This window comes from Pholcus phalangioides, unplaced genomic scaffold (genome assembly GCF_987345545.1).
Source record: "Pholcus phalangioides strain wild (caught in Gottingen) unplaced genomic scaffold, Ppha-v1.0 ptg000011l_1, whole genome shotgun sequence".
Taxonomy (NCBI): Eukaryota; Metazoa; Arthropoda; class Arachnida; order Araneae; family Pholcidae; genus Pholcus; species Pholcus phalangioides.
In genome coordinates, this window is record NW_028301604.1 from 11,857,325 (window position 1) to 11,876,779 (window position 19,455).

The following is a 19,455-nucleotide window of genomic DNA, read 5'->3' on the forward strand; positions in this document are numbered from 1 at the left end:
TAATTATATTTGTACATTTTGACTTAATATAATGATTCATGCTTAGTAAAAAGAAATTTATATTTTATTTTTCATGTACGCTTATACATTTATTACAGTATTCATTAAATTAAGTTCCATGAGTAGTTAATGCAATAATTCAAAACAATTAATAAATTTTAAAATTCTACGATTAAATGAATTCATGAAATAATTAGAAATGTTAATGTAATGTGTCAAATGGGAGTTGGTGAAAAAAAAAGGTTTTGGGTGAATAAAATAATTTTTCAAATTAAACCTTCATGCTCAGATTCTTAGAAGTGTTCAAATTCCAAATAATTAATTTCACTTTTAATTGATCCATAAATATTTCTTATGATGCAACAAAGACGAACTTTTGCAATCTGATATATTTTTGCATAAAGAATTATTTTGTATTTGATAAATCCAGATAATATTAATCATATATATAGATTAATTTTTGAAGTTTTTTAACATGCTTAATTATAAAGTTATTTTACCACAACAGTGTTAAATTTTTTTTTAATTACTTTGATTTTTACAGCATATATTTTAATAAACATATATTTAATGTATATGATAAATATGAAATGGTTATACTTGTGTGAAAAAAAATTGACATTATAATATTTAACACAAGCCTCTATATATTTTTCCCAAGAAATAATTTAAAATTGCTGATAAAAAGCCAGAATATGAGGCATTAAATCACAAAGAATGAAATAATTATCAGCTACAACCTAATTGTTGTAGCTGAGGCAGATGGAAGAAAGTAGAATTGAAAACCTAAGGTATATAATGCCTGGTGGTGATATATAAGATGTGATGTTTCTTGTTGTGATGATGGTTGTGAAAAATAATAGCAGCTTCTGTGAAGATATGAACTATGGCACACTGGTCTTTGTCCTTCAGAGGGCAGCTGGTGTTTTATTTAATTATAAGACTTTATCATCCCAGCAGGTGGTGATAAAGTCACTGCTGCTGCTTCATTGCGAAAACTAAAACAAAAGTGTTAGAACTAAACTGCCCCCCCCCCCATCCAATGATGCAAGTCTCAATTATGATCTTGCTGAAGATAGAGAATGTGCTCCATAAAGTAGCCTACTCCAGGGTTAGCAAATTTTTCTTATGATAAAACAATTTCCATTTGAGCTAAATATTTTATATCATCATTTTGGAATTCAAAGTAAAATGTCAGAAAAGACACTTGAAATTTATAGTGTTGGAAAAAAAACTCTATCTGACTGTCATAAAAAGTGTTATGCAAAGTGTAAAATCTGTTACCCATTACATCATTGGACATCAATATTGAGGAGTGGAGCAAGTTCTGAACATTTATCTACTGTGTGTTTAAGCATCATAGAGCTTTTTTCTCAAAGTATGAAATATATCCGGAAGCATGCTTTAATCCTTTAAAATCTCATAAGAAAAAAATAAAAGGTTTAAGGATAGTAAACTTGTATTTTTTATGTATAAATGAAATAAATGGTTGTACAAAATCAATTCCAGGGCAAAAAATATGCCATGCCTGTAGAGACAGTGAATATAAACAACAATAAATTAAATGAAGAAACTGAATACTGTGAAGAGATGAACAGTGATAGTAATGTAGAGAAGTAACTTGGAAAAATGTCAATTATTAAACAAGAAGCACTTGAAGAAATGAATTAATCTCTACAGAACATAGAAGAGTCACCAATTAAACTTCATAGGGTAGCTCCACAGTGCAAGTCAAACAATGCCAAAAGAAAAGTTGAATATGCTTGCAACACTTTAAAATCAAATGTTTGTAAAGTTTTTGAAGAATTACCAGAAAATGAATCTCAAAGCACACTTAATGAAGATATTAAACAGAAAGCAAATATGAATATTTTGATAAAGTTAATTAGAAATAAGACCCTATTAAGTTAAGATAAAATAAATAATAGAGATAGATAATTTACCCATCACAACAAGGGGAAAACTGCAAATTTTAAGTCTGGCCCCTGCTTTAAGAAAGGGGAACAAAGAAAAAAATCGGAAGAGTTCAATGTCACTGAATATGCCGTGAGAAAAGCAGGAGAGCTTTTGTAAATGGCTTTTGTTAAAAAATTAAATTTCAACGATTTTTTTTGCAATCTAATTTTTTAATGCAAAGGTTTAAATTTTCTTTCCTAGTCATAATCTACATTTTTTTGTGAGCATTTTAGTGGAAATTTCATTTGAATATATTGAAAATCTGCAAAGTTATATATTTTCACAAATAATATTGCTTGAATGGGGTTAGCCTAAGAGACGTCATTCGTGAGGTTAGAAAACATTTTTTTTTCTCAAAAAGTTTTTGAGATATGTACATGAAACTTTGCATGGTCAACAAGCATGGTAGAAGCAATAAACAAAAAATAATAATTGGAATCTGAGATGATGTGTTGCATTTCAGTATCTAGTTGAATGATTTGAAATTGGAACGATCCAGTCTTATTTCGATGAATTTTGTGTTGCGAGCCAGAATAAACATATTAACGGTCAAAAAACCATTATTTTTTTTCTCCAGTATTTTACTTCATATATTTAAGAGAAATTTAAAATAAAAGTTGTTTTGGTAACTGCTGTGCCTCTGGTCTAAAAATATGTTTGAAAAATTGTATTTTTTCTAACGAAAAATTCCTCAAAAACAAAGTTTACATAATTTTTTTGCATGTAAATTTCAAATGTAAGTGTATGAATTATTTTTATTCATATTCCGTATGTTTTTGTGAACGCTTTAGTGAAAATTTCACTTGAATATATTGAAAATTGAAAAAGGTATGATTTATTTTCTCAAACAATGCCGCTTAAAAATTGAGCCTCGGAAAAGTCATCTGCATCAGTTTTTCATAAATTTCAACATTTTTTTTCTCAAAAAGTTTTAGAGATATGCAAATAATATTTCACACGGTTAATAAGGATGGTGAATGCAACAAATAAAAAAAAAATCATTGAAATCTGAGACTATGGGTGTCATTTTGGCATTTTGCCGGGTGATTTGAAATGGAATGACCCAACTACTAATTCAAATTCTCAAGTACTTTTGAAAAACCTAAACATCTATCTTGAGAATACTATTTTTTGTTCAGTAATACAGTGCACTACGAGGACCATCTCAAAAGCACATTGGCTCCTGCACAAAGCAATATTCCAGGTCCCTTCTACCTAGTTGGAAATACCAATCTACCAATTCACATAATGTTTCCTGATGGTGGCTATTTCCAGTAGGACAATGCGCCCTCCCACAGGGCAGGAATTATCTCAGATTGGTTTGAGGGACATGATTCAGAGTTTTAATTTGCTTCAATGGCTCCCGCAGTCACCCAATGTCAACCCAATTGAGCATTTGTGCGATAAGGTTAAACGGTCTGTTAAAATCTCCGAAACAACCCCTTCTAATCTGAGGGAATTAAAAGCTGCCATATTTGTTTAGCATGGGATAGTATTCCTCCTCAACAGTTTCATCAACTTGTAGAGTCTATGCCTAGAAGAATATCTCTGTGGTCATCAACGCCAGAGGAGGACCTGCATGATATTAGTGGTGAGTAGCAGGGTATTTTTAATTTTTTTGCCACTGGGTGTATTTCTTAAAAGAGGATTTAATAGCAGTTGGGTATTTTTTACAGTCTGTGTCAATGATTTGTGTTACAGATTGTTGCCAGAGACAAATTTTTTTATAAGAAATTAGATTCAGAAGGTTTTAAACAAGAGCTGGTGTTGTGCTTGGATGTGTCCTCATGAATTTCTCTTAGAGAAAAAGTGGCTAAGATAGGGAAGAGTATACCACTTTTGAACGGAACTTATCATTGCTTATTGGAAATTAACATGTCTTACTATGTTTCAACTTCAAGGGTCACCTAGCAATTGTTCAATTGAGCTAAAATTTTGCACGGGTAGTTTTTTGTTGAATGAAACAGATAGGGGTGGGAGCTAAACTTTTTAAAAGTTGAAAAATAAGGGCCACCCTAGTGCCCATGCATGTGTCCTCATTTCTCTGCTTCTGAAATATATAACCCTAGTTCTGGTTGAAAAGTTAGTGTTGGTCTTTGTCAGTATATAGTGGCACCATCTGTTATAAACATGGGTAAGTGACATTGGAAAGGGCACATGTACATCCTCATTTCTGAGTTTTGGAATCCGGTAGTATTACATTTCATGATACAAGCCTAATTTTTAAATCAGTTGAAAGATTTAATTTTTAAATGAAATAGATTTCCTTGATATATATCATTAATAATGAATGAATTTTTAATAAAGAATGGGGAGGGGTTATTTATGTTCAATCAGTTGTAAGTTAAATTCTTGAAGAAATTTAAAATTATATGTAGACTATCGCTGGATCAATTTCCTTTGAAAATTAATTTAGATTGCAATTGGGGCACGGTAGCCCAGGTCGATAAGATACTCGCCTAAAGTACCAAAGGATGTTTAGAGGTGTCGCGAGTTTGATACCCGGTTCATACTTGTCCAAAAACTTTCCTGACAGAGGGGTACAATAAAAACGGCGACATGGCCGCAGAAAAACTTGCTACTGCAGGGAGTTCCCCCATCGAGGGATTAGTGCACCAACCTCTCGATCAGTATAAAAAACAAGCCTGCCGTTCGGAACCGGCAATTTGTAGGACCTGGTCCAATTAGCCCTCGTGTGCATAAAATGACCGTGGTGCAACAAAAATGATCAAATGATTGGATTGCAATTATCAAATTAATGATGAGTGTAACATAAAAATGTTGCTTGAATTTAAGTTGCTTTTATCTTCAGTCATTTTTTGGGCTGGGATTTGAAAATTAAGATTAAGGTGATTTACTTTTAAGAAGTTGTTTTGATTTCATTAAATAATCAAATGCATATATATAGTAAAAACTAAAATTCTTTTTTTTTTCCAGTTTTTTATTTGATTGTATACCACGCTGTGTTTGCGATATTTTTATGGGCATATTGGCAAACTATTGTCACTAAAGTTGGAACAGTTCCAAAACAGGTATTTATGATTCATTTGTCTTGTGTTATATGCAGCCGAACGTGGTTATAACAACATTCAAGAGCACAAAATTACATTTTTATAACAGACATTTTGTTAAAACCAAGGATGAGGCTTTAAGATGCTGATATGAAATATCCAGTGAGTTTCGAAAGTTTAGGCACAGTAAGAAAATCACAATGAGCAGAAAAAAAATTTGATGATGTGAAAAAATTACTTGAGGTTTGATTCATCATGTACAAGACTGCATATTCATAGTATTAATTTTCAAATGTAAATATATTTAAACCTGGTGAACCAAAACATGAAAAGCAAGTGTACCAAAAGTTTGGGGAGGGATGTTTCTGAATTCCAATACCAGGCACAAAAATATTTTGCATATTTATTTATTTTCCCTGGGATGAAATCGCATTCTTTTTCCATGGAACAAGATATTGGAAAATTTCTGGACCCAGAGGTATACAATACTTTCTCTGTAGCTGTTTTCAGCTCTGCAGCAGTTTGATATCACTTCTCATTGTTGTACACCAGGGCTTAACAAATAGAGAAAAAAAAACTCAGACACTTGTTGAATTTCTAAGGAGCCAGGCATATATCTACCCCCCCCCCCCAAAAAAAATGGCCCAAAATAGTGTTTCTTTTTTTTTAACTTTAACAATTTCCATATTTTATTTATACTGGTCTAAAGACCAGTTGACATGAACTCAGAAAAAAAATTCCTCAGAGACTCGTGACTGATAATCACAAATCAAATATTTCAGGTGCTAATACCAACTTTTTTGGTCATCATGGAAACCTGGGCAGGTATGGATCCAGGGTGATGTCTGGAGGGAAAATTTAATGTGTAGGTTGGTTGGATTGTCCCACATTTTGCAGAATGGAAAATTGTTTTGCATATTATTAAGCTCTTGGGATGGACCACCACCCCAATCACACTCCTTTGGTTCCACATCTGACCCGAGGCCTGTCCATCCAAGCCTTGTTGTTCACCAATCAGGTTAAGCTATCTCACACATTCGCTATTTGATTAAGATCCTGACTTGATGCTGGCATCTCCAAGCAAAGCATGTGATACTGTAAAAACCCCACTGTGTAAAAGTGGAATGATGTATTGGAGTATTATGTTGTAAAAATACATGTTTATCCCTGCAAATCATTTTACTAGGTAGTAGCAGATTATGCTTACAAGTTAAAGGATTCTTAATGATTTATCATGACTTTTATACAGGGCATCCATAATTAAAAGATCCTATTTTAAAGTAGCCTACAGGCAAAACTGGTCATCAGAAAATTGTGAAATTTTGTGGAGGACTTCATGAAGTGATGGGAATTTGTTTCAGGGGGGAAAAATTAGTTGCACATGAGTCGCCACCAGAGGGCATTTTATTAAAATATGACACATTTGGGCAAACGTTTACAATATTAACAATTGTTACTGCAACAAAACATGTTCCACGTGATGACCATTTTCAGATACCATGTGAAATTGCAAAATGGCATGTTCCACAACTGACCAAAGTGTGTGCGGGGAAATGTTCAGCATGTGGCGTGAAATGCTGCCTTTAAGGACAGGTAAAGTTCTTGGATTGTCACGACTTACCAGATATTTCAATGCTCCCAAAGCTAAAAATCACATGGGTTAAGGTCCGGGGATTGGGGAAGCGCTGGCTGATGACACGTTCTTGTTCTTAACACACACTGCAATGTGTGGAGGAGCTCCGTCTTACATACAGATTGTGTTTGCAAGGCAGTGACGTGCTCGCAGAGCTGGAACAATTTTGTTCTGTAACAGCAATGTGCATTGCTGTTACAGAACAAAATTGTTCCAGCTGGTGATCGAACATGCCACTGCACCTGTAGAACATAACTCTGCATAGAAGTAGGAACCGAAAATAAATGATGTTGTAAATCCACGCCATACTGTCACTTTTGGTGAAAGCAACGGAATCTTTAAGATAGCATGCAGATTTTCTGATTCCGAAATTCGGCAGTTGTGAGTATTGACTGCATCATCCAAGTGAAAATACGTTTCGTCTGTCCAGAGGATATTCCAAGGTCATTCTGAATCGCCCTCAATGCTAGCTAGAAACTGCAGTGAAAACCGGAGTCTAGCGTCATAATCATGTGGAAGCAACTGCTGCACAAGTGAAAGTTTGTACGGGTAATATCGGAGAATATTTTTTTTTTCTGCTTGATCTTATGGACAGTTGAACGGGGCCTATCCAACACCTGTGCTACACGCCTGATACTAGTGCTACTACGAGAATTTGAAGCTCTGTCCTCTTCTCCACCTGAAGTGGAACTTCCTGTACTGTGTCTATAGAAACAGGTTGTTTTCTTCCTCTTCCAGGACGAACAGCCAACGATCCTGTGGTTTCAAATTTAGTTGTTATAATCTGAAGGTTTTTAACATTCATTGGACCTATTCGAATCCTCTTCTAAGTCTGATATTTCTGTAGAGCAGTTACTGTGGAATTACTGTTTTGGTAAAACAATTTGACCAAGAAAACGCGATCTCGTAAACTTATCGTCATTGTGAGCAGCAAACACATTGAGAAGCAAGATCTCATGAATGTTTCTAGGTTTTACAACAGCTGCTGACATCACATAAATTTACATGTTTACTACAGGTATTCAAAGTGAAACGCCCTCTGGTGGCGACAGTGGGCAACTAGATTTTTCCCCTGAAACAAATTCTCATCACTTTATGAAGTCCTACAAAATTTCACACTTTTCTGATGACTTGTTTCGCCTGTAGACTACTTTAAAATAGGGTCTTTTAACTATGGATGCCCTGTATATAGATAAACGATTCTTGATGATTTATTAAGATTTATATGCAGACAATTCACACCGGGTGGGCAAAAAGTCTGTAGAAACTATAACAATTCCTAAAAACTGAAAAAATAACCAAAATAAAAAACGGTTTGCAGGGTTAACATCGCTAAGTCACTGGAATTTTTTAAGACAAGAAAAAAGTAACTAAAAAAACAGCCGATGGGTGGCGTTGTAATGTACCGTATTTAGTACATCCCAGTTTGTTTTAATGTTTCCCAACATAGAAATCTATTTGCGAATTACAACAATGAAATACAGTTATTTCCACTAATATTATTTATTAGCAACATTCAATCTGTTGAAATAGTTTGAATTATATGGTGCAATAAATTTCTCTCCTAAAAGTTAATAAAAAAATATATCACAAATATTATTGAAACGTCCTCACTGAATCTGTCCGTTAGTGTATACTTCGTTCTCACAATTCCAACTACTGAAGATCAGTCCAGGTCTTCACCTCGATGGCACAAGTTCAGCAGAACACCACTCAAACAAGTCCAAGATGGAAGTAAGCATGTCCCGAGGTCTGTCAGCAATATTCCATCTCCAACAAGAGGATGTCCCCCTTGACTTCACTTGCAGACCACTGGAATGGATAGAGAGACGATAAACGAGAGGAGAGGCGAAGTTATACTCTAGCATCACATCACAACTGGAAACTTTTTTGTCAACTCATGACAACAAAGGAAGAGGAACCTTCACCACAGAGCGAGACCAGATGGCTGAGCAACGAACCTCTACATAATTGATTATAGAACTCATGCGTGAGAATGTGTGAATGTGATTGCGTCGATACCTAGCACGCTGCAGGTATATATGGAGAAACCCTTCGTTTTATCAGCTATGCGAGAACGAATCACAACTGAGAATGGGATGGCACTGAAATTATCAATTCTTTCAACAAATAGCATCTCATTTGCATATTTATATGAAATAAAAACACTATTGCGAAACTTTGACATATAGAAATTGGCAACATATAGAATGTAAACATTGGAGACCTGGCCAGGGCCCGCAATGATAGGCCTATTACAGATTGATTTTTATCATGAAGTTATTAACCGAAAAGTGGTCCATGTGCCACAGACAGCATGAAGGTAAAAACATTGCATATTTTTTCTGTATAATTATATTGCAAAATATTTATCACAATTTAATATTGCACAATAATATCTTCATATTCTTTATACTGAGTTAGATGATGACTCTGCAGGATCCCCACCAGCGATCCGCGAGACCCTAAGATCGGGAGAGGAAGGTAATATGACAAGCTCCAGGATCCTCCACACGGGTGCAAGCGGAATTTATGTGGGACATCGGTAGCCCGACCTCTGGTCCCGTTCTCGCCCCACAACCAGGAGACTCCAACCCGTGACTGCCAGACTTAGCGAACATAACTGGCCCAAGCCAGAATGCCAGCGGGTACCTCGGGTGGTTTCCAGTAACCCAGAGGTCCCTGGGGCCTAAACTAGAATTAATTATTGAAATGAAAGACTTTGTGAAGGATCCCAGGTTGTCATGTTACAGCGCTGACATACATAAGTGAAAAAATATATATCAATAACAAACAGAATGCCCCCAAGTCGTTTATTACAACAGTATGTGTTCCACATGACTACCATTGCAGGGGATAACACATTGCAGGCGAGTCACAAATCCGGCAACGGTAGATGCAGCAGGTCCGGATGTATACATGACACTTCTCGACGAATCACATCTTTCAGTTCTGACAGATTGGATGGAGCGGATCGATACACTTTTCTCTGACTTGTGTATGTCAGCGCCACCTATCGGCTGTTTTTCCGGTCTTAAAAAATTCCATTGACCTAGCGATGCTAACCCTGCAAACCGTTTTTTATTTTAGTTATTTTTCTGGTTTTTATGCATTTTTAAAGTTTCTACTGACTTTTTGCTTTGTTGGACTTCTGGATGCACCCATCCCTGGGAAAATGCTTTAAAATCTCCTCTTGGAGATGGGAAGCAGGGTATGGTCCATCAATGTCAATGTTGTCTGGGAAAGACAACTAGGTCTGTATATTAAAATGTTCCCCCAACTATTAAAAACTTTCCTTCTGGTGCAGAATGTCCTTGACCTTTTCTATAGGTCATGCTAGTATGTTCTATAGTCATCAAGACGATTTAAACTTCACTTTTTGTCACTGAACAAAACAGGTAACCATTTTTTTTTCTTCACACAAATACTTACAAGCCACGTTTACTCTTTTATTTTTATCAGTTGGTTTTACGAAGGGTCTCCAGGCTGTTCTCTTATAAACCATATGTGGTCTATATATTTGATTCAATGACAAATTGTTGACAGAGACTTTTTTATCAATGATAACTTTTTATCTGATGCGGAGGCATTTCTTGACTAGTTACCATTTTTGCGATCTGCCTGTTGGTAGTCGTTGTTGTGGTATGTGACCGCCCAGATGTTGACTGGCTTATAATTGATATTACTAGCATACTGTAAATACTTTAATCTGCAGATTGCATACTGCTTTGTTGCATCTTGGGTTTTTTTCCTTCCTCTTTTTAGATATTTTTATAGAAATAATACAAAAATACTTTCTTGAACATTTAAAGATAATGTAAATATGAGAGTTGAAAATCATTTTTTTTTCTACAAAAACATGACCAACAAGCCCTTTCATTATTTCAGATTTTATTATTGATAAATGAAGTATGTTTTGGCCTATGTGGCTAGGATTAACTTTATGCGAAGGCAAAACACATTTTGATAAAACAATTTTGATATAAACTGAAGATAACAGACCCCCTTTTTATGAGTCTAACATATTCAATAATACAAATTATTTATGAATATTCATAAATAATTTGTGTGAAATGTTTTGATTAAAACTCTTGTAGCTGTTATTTTTGATTATGAATAAATTATGTGAAATTTTCTTTATTAGTTTAAGCTTCCACCATCTGAAGCAGAAAAATTAGGTAAAGATATTAGTGAAGATAACCAAAGAAGGTTACTTGAGAGCTTTGCTAGAGATTTGCCAGTTTCCTGTCGCACAATGAATGGAGGTTTGTTTATCTGTAAAGATTTTTTCATCTTTATATTGTTTGCATATACATTTTTTATCAATTAGGTCTTTTGACTGTAATTAGCTGTAATCTTTATTTACAGATGCTATAAAATATTGCTTCATTTGAATCACTTTGATAACACAACAGTTTCTTATGGTAATCATTTGAATATATGAAATTGCGCTGCTTGATGTGAGCCCACCAGAAAATGCTTATCAATTTTTATTTCCTTTATGTCATACTTTCTTCTTTCAAAGCAGTTGACTATCGATTTTTCATATTAGCCTGGAGCAGGGCCATAACTATAATAGATACTTCCTTACAAGAAAGGTAATATAATATGGATCTCTTGTTTTATTTACTCAATTCTTTTATTAAAAAAAAATCTGAAAATGTAGTTAAAAAAGAGATACAGTCGATGCTCATTATATATATATAATGACCCCGATCTTTCCATAGAAAACAGACATTATATTGGGAAGTCCTTGTATCAGGCCCGTCATTTAGAGAGGGCAGGCGTTGCCCCCCGGCTTTTGAAAATACACTAACAATGGTATATATAAACTGAAGAGCCAAAAAAACTGGTACAGGCATGCGTATGCAAATAAAGAGATATGGAACCAATCAGACTAGGGCGCTGCGGTCGGCAACGCCTATATAACACAACAAGTGTCTGGCATAGTTGTTAGATCGGTTACTGCTGCTACAATGGCAGGTTATCGAGATTTAAGTGAGTTTGAACGTGGTGTTATACTCGGCGCACGAGAGATGGGACATAGCATCTCCGAGGTAGCGATGAAATTTGGATTTTCACGTACGACCATTTCACGAGTGTACCGGGAATATCGGAAATCCGGTAAAAAATTAAATCTACGACATCGCTGCGGCCGGAAAAAGATCATGCAAGAACGGGACGAATGACGAGAATCATTAAATGTGACAGACGTGCAACCCTTGCGCAAATTGCTGCAGATTTCAATGCTGGGCCATCAACAAGTGTCAGCGTGCGAACCATTCAACGAAACATCATCGATATGGGCTTTCGGAGCAGAAGGCCCACTTGTGTACCCTTGATGACTGCACGACACAAAGCTTTACACCTTGCCTGGGCCCGACAACACAGACATTGGACTGTTGAGGACTGGAAACACATTGCCTGGTCTGACGAGTCTCGGTTCCAATTGCTTCGAGCTGATGGAGGCTCTGTGGTGGTATGGGGCGTGTGCAGTTGGCGTGATATGGGACCCCTGATACGTCTAGATACGACTCTGACAGGTGACAGGTACATAAGCATCCTTCAGACATTAGTCGAGTCCATGCCACGTCTTGTTGCGGCACTTCTGCATGCTCGCGGGGGCCCTACATGATATTAGGCAGGTGTACCAGTTTTTTTTGGCTCTTCAGTGTATATATAAATATATATACATACATACATTGAGTACATGTGTTCCCCCCCCCACCCCGGAAAATGTTGAAATGACGGCCCTGCCTTGTATCAAATGTTTGAAAAAAGAAAGTAGCTTCCCTATTTTTATAGAATAAAGAATTTAAAATGCATACGTTAGAGAATGATAATAAAATGTAATAATTGTGGATTTACTCTTTATTAAATCACCCTGCTTAATGAAGTAATTTTTATTCTGTCCCCAGGAGAGAGATGTTATACTGAGGTCTGGCTGTATTTGTTGTGATGCCACTTTTTATATTTCACAAGAGCTTTTATTTCCCCATTAATAATTTAAAGTAGCATGAAATTACTGTGTGGAAGGTTTAGCACTATACAATTTTTAAAATATGCTTGTACAATGATTTAAATTACCATAGTTTCCTATGATAAAGCCAGGGCTCATACAGCTTTCAAAAGTAATTTTTTGTTCTTGTGATTCATTCAAAGCCTCTGTTGATAATATTTTATCTTGTATATATACTATTCCTAGTTTTTGTAATTGCCTTTTTATTAGGGTTGCTGTAATTTTGAAGTATATGACATCCATATTTTTTATGGGCATCTTTTTCTCAGCCACCTCATTGGGCATTTTGCCTATTGTGGTGTGGTATTTGTATTAAGCAAAGAAGGTTAGCTGCTTCTGAGATACTGGAACTGTCCCTTCTGGCGTTCACAATCATTCTGCGTTCAGTCACTCAAATATCTTGTTTTCCCCATGAACAGGCAAATTCCAATGTCAACTGGTGCTTCTGACCAGGAGAAAGTGTTTTATCTGCAAATCCGGTTTATTACGTCAGCACACGTGTTGTACGGACGAGTCAAAGTTTGAGTGAGGGTTGTTCCTAAGTTTTTGGCTACTGAGTGTATATATTCATAGTTAATAATTCAATAAATCTGCATGACATAGCAATGATTGTAAATATAAAGAATAAAAAATTTTTGTTTTAATTATAGATGTAATGTAAATTTTATTCAAATGCAATATTATAAGAGAAAGATCAATATTTTAACAAAACACAATTATTTTACATATCTATCAGAGTCATTACAACTTTTTACTGTTGGCAAAATAATGTTTAAAAAAAACATTAAAGTTAGTGTAAAGTTATTCACACTGCCATCACTTAGATTTGTGTGCAGTTTATTAACAAAAATACCTGCTGCAAAAATTGCTTGTTCTACTTCAACAGAAGTTGGTAAAATAGTGAGCAGTGCTTGAAGCAAATTATTTATCATAGATATGTGCTTTACATTAGATCAGGGCTGCAACTGGGGGGCAGGTGGGCCTTCTGCCCTGGGAGTTGGACTAAAGTAGCACAAATTTCACCCTTTGAACTTCTCCAACATTACAAGGGGGTGCCAAAATATGTGCTTGCCCCAGCTGGCCAAGCATCTAGTTGCAGCTCTGCATTGGATGACATTATTATGAGCAAAGATGTGAAACTAGACATGAAACCTCTTTAAACAGTGTTTCCCAAAGTGGGCAACATTGCCCCTTGAGAGGGATGATGAAAAGGGTTTGAAATGTTTGAATTTTTGTTGATGTACTTCCCAAGTTTTTGTGACTTGAGAATTTTTTTTTTTAATCAACGTTTTCTGTGTTAGCAGGCCTGTAACTAGCATTTTTGCCGCCCGGGCAAACATTATTTTGCTGCCCCCAACACCTTTAAAATTATATAATTTTGTAATGGTGTTATTTGTTCCCACCTAAAACTGCCACACCCCTAAGTTTTTCCGCCTGGGGCAGTTGGTCTTTTCCCCCTCCCCAGTTATGGCCCTGGCTGTTAGTATAGTAGAACTTCAGTTATCCAGGAAACAAATTTACAGGGTACTATACAAAAATTTTTGAAACTTCACAAAAGTAAAAAAGAACCAAAACAGAAATCAATTGTCACATAACAAAGTTGTGTAATATTAATAATACCAAGGAGGGTAATGTTATTTGGTAATAATATATATCAAAAAGAAGGGGAAAAAGCAGAAACCCCTTTCCTGTAATGAGTAAATTTTTTTAAAATTTATTGGTAAATATATACTGCGATTGAATAATCGACGTTTGGGTGTACCCAAAATTCAAAAACGAACACAGCTATACGCGTTTCGGAACTATATGAAGTTCCTTCATCAGTAGCAGAAATGAAGAAGAAAGAAAAATATTGAAAAAACTCCTTATAGCGGGAGTTACTCGCTGTTGTAGACAAGAGTCAAATTCAAAATGAACTGGCAACAAAAGAGTAGAGTAAGAGGACGGAAAAAAGAAAAATGGCGGAGCCAGTCGCAACCGAGAACGTGATAGTGATGCTGGTGGAGAAGAATAATTATTGTAGAAACTGTTGCCAGATTTTTGAGAAGGGTGGTGTGCTAGATAGGTCGTTGACCAACTGGTTTGTGTTTTTGATGTGGAATGATTCAAAGAAATCCAAGTCAGACGGTGAGGGACATTTTTGGATGATTTTGGCAGAAGAGATGTCAAATTTATGGTCAAAAGACCAGCAGTGTTGGACTATGGATGAGCGGTTAAAGTCTTGGTTGCTTACGTATCTTCTATGCTTGTTTAAACGGTATTTTAGGGCAAGTTTAGTTTGGCCTATATATGATAGTCCACATTGGCATGAAATGCTGTAGATGCCCCAGTTGTTGAGTGTGTCAATGGGATCTTTTAGTTGAGAGAAACAGCGTTTATTGACGGGGGTGAAAACCACAGAAAAATTGTATTTTTGAAGGATTTTAGCGATGCGTTGGCGGGTTTTTGCGAAGAAAGGCAAAATGATCAAGTTTTTGTGTTCAGGTTTAGGCTTGGTTTTGGAAGTGTTTTCAATCAGTTTGCTGTGTAGATTATCAATTAGAGAGCTACGGTAGCCACGATCGACTGCTATTGCTCTAAGGATATTCAGTTCAGCATCGATCGTGGCTACCGTAGCTCTCTAATTGATAATCTACACAGCAAACTGATCAAAAACACTTCCAAAACCAAGCCTAAACATGAACACAAAAACTTGATCATTTTGCCTTTCTTCCCAAAAACCAGCCGATGCATCGCTAAAATCCTTCGAAAATACAATTTTTCTGTGGTTTTCACCCCTGTCAATAAACCCTGAACTTTGTTTCTCTCAACTAAAAGATCCCATTGACACACTCAACAACTAGGGCATCTACAGCATTTCATGCCAATGTGGACTATCATATATAGGCCAAACTAAACATGCCCTAAAATACAGTTTAAACGAGCATAGAAGATACATAAGCAACCAAGACCTTAACCGCTCATCCATAGTCCAACACTGCTGGTCTTTTGACCATAAATTTGACATCTCTTCTGCCAAAATCATCCAAAAATGTCCCTCACCGTCTGACTTGGATTTCTTTGAATCATTCCACATCAAAAACACAAACCAGTTGGTCAACGACCTATCTAGCACACCACCCTTCTCAAAAATCTGGCAACAGTTTCTACAATAATTATTCTTCTCTATCAGCATCACTATCACGTTCTCGGTTGCGATTGGCTCCGCCATTTTTCTTTTTTCCCGTCCTCTTACTCTACTCTTTTGTTGCCAGTTCATTTTGAATTTGACTCTTGTCTACAACAACGAGTAACTCCCGCTATAAGGAGTTTTTTCAATATTTTTCTTTCTTCTTCGTTTCTGCTACTGATGAAGGAACTTCATATAGTTCCGAAACGCGTATAGCTGTGTTCGTTTTTGAATTTTGGGTACACCCAAACGTCGATTATTCAATCGTATTATCAAACCCAAAAGGCAATTCATTTCTAAATATATACTGCTTCAATTTAGTGGATAAAATTGTAAGGGCCCGAACAAATGCCCCACTTGTCACTGCAGAAATCAAGTCCAGCTAATCAAGTAAATTATATAAATAAGGTTTTTTTATTTTCTATATTCTTTACTTAAATTGTGATTGTTGGACATGAATAATATGAGCATATATACTGAAATCATTTTAAGCATGAAAAAAAAATATGCATAAATATTTATTTCATTCCTACTATTTTATGATTATTTTGATAATGTAAAAAAAATTCATTTCTGGCAGATTATTTGTAGTTATCGGATATTCATGAACATCTTGCATTAGCTTTGATAATCAAGGTTCTACTGTACCCATGGCCTCCACAAGAGTAGGGCTGTCAGTGTTCTAGCCCTGGGGCCCTACGACAATTATCATTTTTTACATGCTATAAATTCACTATAAAAGAGCCTGTGGACAGTGCCGTCTTAACGCGTGGCCCAGGGGCCTCAAGCAAAAAAGGGGCCTCACAAAATGAGATGTAGTTGAAATTTTCAAGAATTTAATAGGCAGGGCCTCACAAAAATCACTTGGCCTGGAGGCCCATGATGGTCTTGAGACGGCCCTGCCTGTGAAAGTCTGGTTTGGGAGCCCACCAAAGATTCCAGCCTACATACCCTTACTCCAGGATATTTGGGCCATGACTATACTCTGGCTTAAAAAATTTTCGCATGCCAATGAAATGCCCCCCAAAATAAAAATAAACCCTTCAACAAAATATCATTAACCAAAATTAAGTTATGTCAAGGTAATCTGATCATCTCTGCTTCTCTCTCCTTGGTAGAAGTTGAAGGTGTAAGACAATTAAGGCTTGTCTTGCTGTCTAAAAATTGTGGTGTGTCTTACACAAAGGAAAAAACCTGATTTGTGCTTAACTGTTATTGCTCAACTATATTACCACCTCTTTCAGTATTGTCGGAAATCTACAGAAGAATTTCTAATATATTCGAATACAGATCTTTGTCTGCCCCACCCTTTTGTCAATAGTGTATTTAGAGTAAGTTTTCAGCCAATCTACCCATTTTCTCTGATCCCTTCAGCCATCCACCGTTTCCCCCCCCCCCCCGTACTTTTCTATACAATCCTGTCTGAGTGCCATAGAAATGTAACCCCTGTGAGAGTCACAATATACCTGAAGGATACAACAATTATTAACGAGTAACCTACATACATTCATGAATGTCTGCTTCTTTCAAAGACGATAGCGCTATCAATAGCCTGAAAATCTACCTGTATGCTTTAAAGTAACATAAAGACACCTTTCTGAATAACTGTGTTTAGCCAGCATCTAATCGGCTCGCTTTTTCCCCCTCTGTAAAATCAGGCTCTTTTCGTTAGGAATGTAAGCTCGTTACGGGATTCTAGGAAAGGTAGTGAAATTTAGGTGCAAGATCACGAAAGAGAAACCCTAGTATAGATGAGTTCTTTGTTTGGATGTTTTAACTATTTGACTAGCTAGTATTCACTTAAAGCAGTGTTTTCCAAATCAGTTGATATTTGTCCAAACAGGGTGCTATAATAGACCCATTTTATTTATTCAAAACTACTGCATTTGTTTAGCTATGAAAAAAATTATGCAAATTTATTCAATCATTTGTAGAAGTTATTTTTCATTTTTAGCCATCCGGTATTGTGAAAAATGTCGTCACATAAAACCAGATCGAGCTCATCATTGTTCCGTCTGTGGTCTGTAAGTGGGGTTATTCATATTATATATAGGGTGACTCAAATTTTATCTATTTGATTTGAAATGTATAATTATATTTTGTGTTTAATCATTAACACAGCAACAATATGAAACTTGCAACATTAAATTGAGAGATGATGATGTTTTCATGTCCCGGAAAGAGATTTTTCTAGATGTTATGCCAATGCAAACCTTTGACAAAAAAAGTTAGTTGTCTCCTCCGGGAATTAAATTCAGGTCCTCTTGCCTGCTGGGCAAGCACACTTGCTTAACATGCAAGAGGATCAGGGTTGGTAATCTGATTGTTTGGTTACTAATTAATAAATTCCACCAGGTATTCTACCCACAGAATTGGTTAAGTTGGCCTTCGTGAGCATGGACGGACTACTACTACTAAACCACAAATGCATCTCATCCATATTCCTCTATGGCAGCATTTCTCAACCTATGATCCGCGACAATGGTGTAGGTGGTCCACTGGCAGACTTGATAATTTAGTTCTAACTGGATGGAAAATTATTCAGTTGTTATAATTGATATTATAGTAATATCCATATGGATTCACAAATAAAAATTGTACCTTCATACTTAAGTTCATCAAGGAAAATACAGAAAATTGTGGTCCTGAATAGGGGATATCACTAATTTGCAGCCCAAAAATGCAATTTATGACAAATTTTCCAATTACTGTGGGAAACGGGTTAATGGTGGGGGAAATAGAGGGTTTCTACAAATTGCAGTAAACAAAAATTTGACAGAAGAAAACATTCAAATGGCCAGATTACTGTAAAATTCAGGACGTTGCCAATTGTCTTTAAAAACGTTGCCATAAGTCAGCAAAATCCCCAATTATAGTTAAAATTGCTGAAAAATTGAGAAAAACCAGTTTAACTCGACAATGTGAGATGTGAATATTTGTATTTATCCCCAAAATTATAAGTTATAAAAATCCTGTTTATTAACAATTTTAGTGAACAATATAAATTTAAACAAACACCATTAAAAAATGGGACAAATGTATAAAAAGAAACTCAGAACAACTAAAAACACAGAAATGTCCTGTAATACGAGATACAATCAGTCCATCAGATTGTTTCAGACATTTTACTGGTCCTTGGGTTCAGAAAGGTTGAGAAACACTACTCGATGGAATTTCTAATGAATGTATATGTTGTGAACCTAACGTTAAGTATGTCTCTGTAATACTTGTTATAGTGCTGTCATCTGCTATCTATTTTTCAAACTATGAGTGAAGTTTATTGGTTGACTATTTGTACTGTTGTGGCCCTGTTACTCTCTGTGGGGAAGCATAGAATGACTGTGTGATGCTTCACAAATGAATGAAATCGCATATGACTGAGAGATGAAAAAAAAAAAAATTTCCAAGCTACGCCATGCAATTGAAATATCCTTATACCTGAAATTTAATTTTTGCTAAGTTATAAATGAGTGAAAATTCAGTATTAGGCTTTTCTGCCTTGGAGCAATAATAGCCATTGCTCTATTGGAAGAACTATCTACCAATTTTTTTATGCATAGTTGCTGGGATTTATTATACTTGCAAAAGAGCTGTGGTTTCTGATATTTATATATATATATATTTAGAAAGTTGGGGGGGGGGGTGAGTTACTTTGCTGGCATTGAAA

At 35.7% G+C, this 19,455-nt stretch overlaps 1 protein-coding gene across 4 annotated transcripts in view; it reads left to right on the top strand.

The window, feature by feature from the left end:
• The window catches only part of LOC149080065 (palmitoyltransferase ZDHHC20-B-like), a 92,066-nt gene that overhangs the window by 19,094 nt on the left and 53,517 nt on the right, over positions 1-19,455 (top strand). For all 4 annotated transcript variants that reach the window (XR_016193526.1, XM_089239019.1, XM_089239017.1 and 1 more), the window contains exons 3-5: positions 4,894-4,988; positions 10,745-10,865; positions 17,743-17,812. Coding sequence is in view for 3 of the 4 variants with exons in the window: in XM_089239019.1 (XP_089095145.1) it covers positions 4,894-4,988; positions 10,745-10,865; positions 17,743-17,812 (286 nt within the window). In the remaining variant the exon portion in view is untranslated. The remainder of the gene's footprint in view (positions 1-4,893; positions 4,989-10,744; positions 10,866-17,742; positions 17,813-19,455) is intronic.